This window comes from Eleginops maclovinus, chromosome 13, assembly GCF_036324505.1.
Source record: "Eleginops maclovinus isolate JMC-PN-2008 ecotype Puerto Natales chromosome 13, JC_Emac_rtc_rv5, whole genome shotgun sequence".
In the NCBI taxonomy this organism is placed as follows: Eukaryota; Metazoa; Chordata; class Actinopteri; order Perciformes; family Eleginopidae; genus Eleginops; species Eleginops maclovinus.
This window is the reverse complement of record NC_086361.1, coordinates 12086228-12091864: the sequence shown is the minus strand read 5'-3', so window position 1 is coordinate 12091864 and position 5637 is coordinate 12086228. Positions and strand designations below refer to the sequence as shown.

The window sequence follows — 5637 nt, the reverse complement described above, 5'->3', positions numbered from 1 at the left end:
TAGCCTTCAGTATATTTCAGTGCTCTAACAAAGGCTTTCCAAAGTGTCAGCTGTTGTTTTTTCTCTGTGTGTCACGCTGCTGGTTCGTCTGTGAAATGCACCCGACTCTGCAGCAGGAAGTTTTCCTCTCCATCAGTCTTACAGGCTGAGACGAGCTGACAGATCAGTCTTCCTGTTCCAACATCGCCTCTGAAATATATTCTCCCATCTTTAGGCTTTTGATCACAGACACGTGTACCTGTAGCAATCTGCGAACTAACTTATGAATTATGACATACTTTGTTTTTTTTCTATTTTTCCATTTGGTGGAAAGGATTTGGTTTGTTGGGGTCTTTGTTACAGTGGCCTCAAGAGCTCAATGCACCACATTTTTAGGTCAAGTAGTGGCAATATGTATTTATGAGTATGTTTTTTTATCCCTGTTTTGTTGTGGGTTTTACATTTGCAAGAGGACATGTGCAGCATATTTGTTAAGGCATTCCTTGTCTATTAATCTTATTTATATTATAATAACATTACCGAAAAATGACTGATTTCACCCAACACTCAAGCTCTTGTCAGTCCCCCTCTCCCAGTTATTCACACACACACAGACAGACATTCACACACACACCTGGTATTTTCCTTCCCACGCTCGGCCAGATGTTATCATTGAGATTTTGATGTAAAATCAAGTGTGAGAAATGTTTTTAATTATCGAGCCACCTGGACAGGGTTTTTGCACACACACACACACACACACACACACACACACACACACACACACACACACACACACACACACACACACACACACACACACACACACACACACACACACACACACACACATTTATACATTTTGCATAAAATAGCACCACCCGCTATGATGAATTTTGATTGTCTTGGAATAATTCCCTGTAACCCTTGACTTTGTAAATTTAAAAAACATATATATATTTCTTTGGCAAGAATAAATGTTCTCACCCATTCTTGTTTTGTGACACACACACACACACACACACACACACACACACACACACACACACACACACACACACACACACACACACACACACACACACACACACTGATTGTTTCAGGTAACAGATGTTGTCCTTCTTTTGATTAAAGTCAACAAATTAAGACATTGTACTCACTCACTGCTGCAGGAACACCACATTATTCTATAATGGGCTGTGTGGGAATACTGCAGCTTGTTTATAATCTCAATGCGATCTTAATTATTATTCAAGGGCGGCAGCAGACATTCATTCAGTCCTGGACTTTGATGATGTTCAGACAGATCTCCAATTGTTGATTGGTATCATTGCTCTTATGAGAGCTTATGAAAATCACAGGTTTGCATCCAGCCATCACACATGGAGTGGACACGCTGTGATTCAGGTCACTGAGCCACAAAGAGCATCATGTTTATGATCCCTCTCTCTGCTGGATGTGTTTCCACTTGTCCATCCATCTTTGTCAGTCTTCCTACACAGTGTGATGTCTAAGAAGAATTAAAACCACTAAATTAATAAATGCTGCATAATTTTTTTTCAGCCTTGAATTTTCCTGCTATAATTGGGTGTGCACCTGTTGATTGTCAAACACATTTTAAGAAAAAAACCAAACGTATTTTCTTTGTTTCAAGGTAATTACTTCAGGAAAATATGAGAGTCCTTGTCAAGGGTACATTGTAAAAGCTTTAACAATAGTCTTGAGTGGAATAACCAAATCTAAATGCGAACAACTTATAAACTCTTTATAAAGGGGGCCTTATTCAAAATGAAGACCTTCATAAATGCAAATATAGAGTTAAAATAACTTCAAAAGAATAAAAGAAGACAAAATAAAAAATATATTGCAGCACTAGAATCAAAATGAATGACAAAAAAAGGTGATATAGTATGACTTCACATTCACGGTCAAAAGTCAAAGTATAGTCAAACTATTCTTTATAAGATAAAGATATTTTTAGTGGATAAATGTAGAAAAAATTAAATCTCTATCAAAGTGTTTCCAAAACGTATTTTTATTAAGACTTTGAGTGCTTAATAATGTTCAGCAGTGGTAAGACAATTTCCCGCTATAAAATAATCCACATACTGAAATCACGTGACTGTTGTTGCTTTTCTTTCTTATTTCTTAACCGAAAAATTCCTTGAACCTCTGAAACGCACTTTTTTCCTTGCCATTGCAGAGTTTTGACTGACAGCAGTCGAATTCGAAGTCAGCGAGGGAATATCTGACGGCCAGAGTCATGAAGTCACAGTCTGCATACCTCATACACGAGGTGTAGGTATTTCCTGAGGGGACAGTGAGAGACACAGCTTTAGTCCTTTGTGCTTTACATTCATTATAACAGATAACAGTTTTAAGAAAGACGAACCAACAATGCTTGAAACCTAACAGAGCAAAGCAGTCTCATACTCAAAATTGTTTGTGTGTCAATAGTTTTTGGCGGATCAGATGTGTAAAATGTTGCTAATTTATGCCAAGAAATGGACTGCCAGATATTATATTTATAATGCGGGAAAACATCAAGTAGGTCCCAATACATAGTATGTTCAATTCAGCAGCATGCTCTTCTGCCTAGTCTGACACAATACTTGTGCAGGGGTTATTGTAGCAAAAGGGTCAAAGTTCAATGTGTAATGACAGAGTAGTATTTCCTAAAGTAATATGTCCCAATGGCATGTTTATTGCATGCACAAGCCTGACTTTGTTAGGGCAGTTGCAGTACTTGTTAATAGGAAAATAAGGAAAGTACACAGTTTTGGAACGCAGCCCATGTGTTGGAGATTTAACAAATAAACCTTGAACCTTTGCTCAACAGAAAAGAGATGTATTTCTTTATCTTTACCGACCAGCATCATGACAGAAATGTTATGCTCTTCTATCATTCAAATCATAAATGTAACTTTTTGCCACTGTTTCCTCAAAGTGATCGTTTTGAAGGTTTTCATTTAAACACAATGGTGAGCCTGCAAAACCCATAAAGGAATTGCAATATGCTTCTGTGGCAACATTTATAGAGCAAATGCTTTGTTAAGTTACTGATAATGCAAACAATTCCCATTTCCTACTGCTACATCTTAACATTAAAAGATGGAGAGAGAAACGCAACTTACTAATATTAATTAGCAGTCAAAAAAAATGCAAAACTACTTTCCATTTGATGGCAAAAGTTTAAATATTGCCTGATTTTTTATTTATTTAAATGACAAAAGATTGTTTTGCTGCCTTCAGTATTTTATGAACTGTAGTTTTAAACTGTATATCCTCTTGGTTTGCAGCAGTAAATAGTGTGTTGTCAAATCCAACATATCTTTAAGAACACTTACCACCACTGGTGAGTTTGAGGCAGCTGTCCTCTCCTTGGTTACACACCTGTTTGACTTCACAGTTGTTGGAAGAGCCATCAGGGCATGTGTAACACTGGATGGAGAAGCCTTGAGAACAGAGACAGATCATGGGATTTAAGTGTTTTGGTAAATTCTTAAGTGGAACAGTCAGTGTTTGTGAATGTGAACTCATCTCCCATGCAAAGTCATTTTCCAGATGTTTAATACCTCTTAATATCAGATATTTGAGGTGTCAAAATATCTGTAGATTTTACTAAACAGAAATAAATCCAGGACATTTATCCCTGAAAAAAATGCTTCTGACATTGCAGAAAGCCAACTGCTAACCTGTGACGTCACAGAACTATTATTAATAAATATGTTTCACTGACTCTGCGTAGTGTGAAGCATATTATGCAAGATGAGAACATGCAAACTGAACAGTGATCTGCCAAAACATCTCCTCAGGCTGATGGTTTTCTATCTCTGTGACTTAGCCCCACTTGGCTGCGCTTTTCACGAGTAGGAAAAAAACCTGAGCATTAATGAAAGCAGTACTGATTCCTTCTGCAACCCTTTCTTTCTTACCAAATCCAAACATTGCAAAGCTGACAGCGAGGCAAAACACCACAGAGTTCCTCATCGTAACGGAAAATGCTATCAAGTCTGGAAAAAATAAATAAATAAAAAGGGCAAAATTCACTTAAGTCTTAAGATTTCTTAAAAAGTAGGACAGGATGTTTAGCCTTTCAGTCATAGAACACTTACCTTCAAATGTGAGGGAAATGAACTTCAGCTCACGAAGAAGAGGGTTTTGTTGCAGAATCGACAGGATAAGTAAACAAAACATGTTTTTGGGTTCAGAGTCTATGTTTGGTTTTGATCCTGAATAAAGACCAATAAAGAGCACGGTTTGTATAAGATAGAGACATTTTAAATAGATTTAAGAGATCATTTTATGTATTTTCCATTAAAAATGTGTACTTAGTAAGTTAATGTAATGTTTGTGATTTCAACATGGACACAGTATTCTGCAGAGGTTATGGAAGTTTCTAATTAAATATTACACAATTATGGTTATTCAACTTGTGGGAAAACACAGAAATCAGGTCTTTAACCCAAGGGAGAAACAAGCAAAGGGAGAAATGTATGAACAAAGCTTTAAGGAAGGAGGGAAAGAGAAGGAAAGTAAATGAAGTGTCTTGATAGTTGAGTTAGTAGTAGTATGAGTATGAGTATAGGAAGGAACTGATGAATAACAGAAAACAAGGACATATATATAAGGGAGAAAACAAACTCAATTTTAGGGCCTCCTTTTACAAGTTGCAGCATTAAGAGATAGTTTGTTGCAGATTTGGTTTGTTTAATGGGATATGGTAACATGTTGATGCAGTTTCTACAAATCCTCTCTGAAGTGTGGAGCTACATGCGGCGAGCTGATAAACTGTTACTGTTGCAGGATTTTCCCTGAAAGTCAGATTTATGTTATATCTCTGTCTATCAAAAATGGAGATGAACCAGCACAGTTCAGCTGAGATAGAGGCTTAAATTAATCAGTGTAAACTTTACCGACTTTATACCAGGCTTAAACAGGAGAGAAACAACAAACATCGGACAGGGATAGACGGCAAACTGGAGATCCACTGTTGCTGTTGTTTTTAAGTCTTTTTTGGCAATAAGAAAAATAACAAATAATGGCAACTTTATTGGAAAAAAAACTCAAATCAGAGCAGGCCTGAGAGTACCAGCATCTAACCCTGAACACACAGAGAAAGAAGTGCTCTTCATTTGAGAGTTTCTTTGTTAATTACAACAATACGTGCTTATATTTCACAAGACAGGTCCACAAATTTACACAAAGAAATACATTTTTTTCTGTTCACAATGAAAAGTGCCAGGAGAGCTGTTTTTTTATTAAGACATTTTCACTCCATAAAAGGACTCAACCTCCCACTGCTGTCAGCAGCAACACAGGTTTTATGGCAATAAACATTCAATCGGGACTGAAACTCTCCTCCGAGTGTTATGAGTTTTATAATCCTGAGTTCACATTAAGTCTTATTTTTTCCTCCTCTCTTGCTGCACATTATTGTGAGTTTCAGAGCCCGCTGAAGGCTTGAAATCAGTGTTCAGACACGCACACACACACACACACACACACACACACACACACACACACACCACACACACACACACACACACACACACACACACACACACACACACACACACACTGTCATATATATGCACAAGAAGCTTGAAATGAGTGTTCATTGTTCAGTTTTTTCAACCCTAAGTATTTCCTTTATGG

At 37.2% G+C, this 5637-nt stretch overlaps 1 protein-coding gene across 1 annotated transcript; it reads right to left on the bottom strand.

Annotated features, from left to right (window-relative positions):
* Window positions 1-1995: 1995 nt before the first annotated feature.
* Window positions 1996-4125, bottom strand: LOC134874520 (CD59 glycoprotein-like). Its single transcript, XM_063898553.1, has 3 exons — window positions 3915-4125; window positions 3327-3434; window positions 1996-2288 (listed from the first exon to the last, which is right to left on the bottom strand). The coding sequence occupies exons 1-3, from the start codon at window positions 3967-3969 to the stop codon at window positions 2128-2130; spliced, it is 324 nt and encodes a 107-aa protein (XP_063754623.1). The 5' UTR covers window positions 3970-4125; the 3' UTR covers window positions 1996-2127.
* Window positions 4126-5637: the final 1512 nt, after the last annotated feature.

What these genes read in the sequence shown, in the direction of transcription:
- LOC134874520 (XM_063898553.1), bottom strand. Translation starts at nt 3,969, where the DNA reads ATGAGGAACTCTGTGGTGTTTTGCCTCGCTGTCAGCTTTGCAATGTTT. An exon ending in CTTTGCAATGTTTGGATTTG is followed by an intron (nt 3,435 to 3,914) that starts GTAAGAAAGAAA and finishes TCTGTTCTCAAG; the next exon opens with GCTTCTCCATCCAGTGTTAC. An exon ending in CCTCAAACTCACCAGTGGTG is followed by an intron (nt 2,289 to 3,326) that starts GTAAGTGTTCTT and finishes CTGTCCCCTCAG; the next exon opens with GAAATACCTACACCTCGTGT.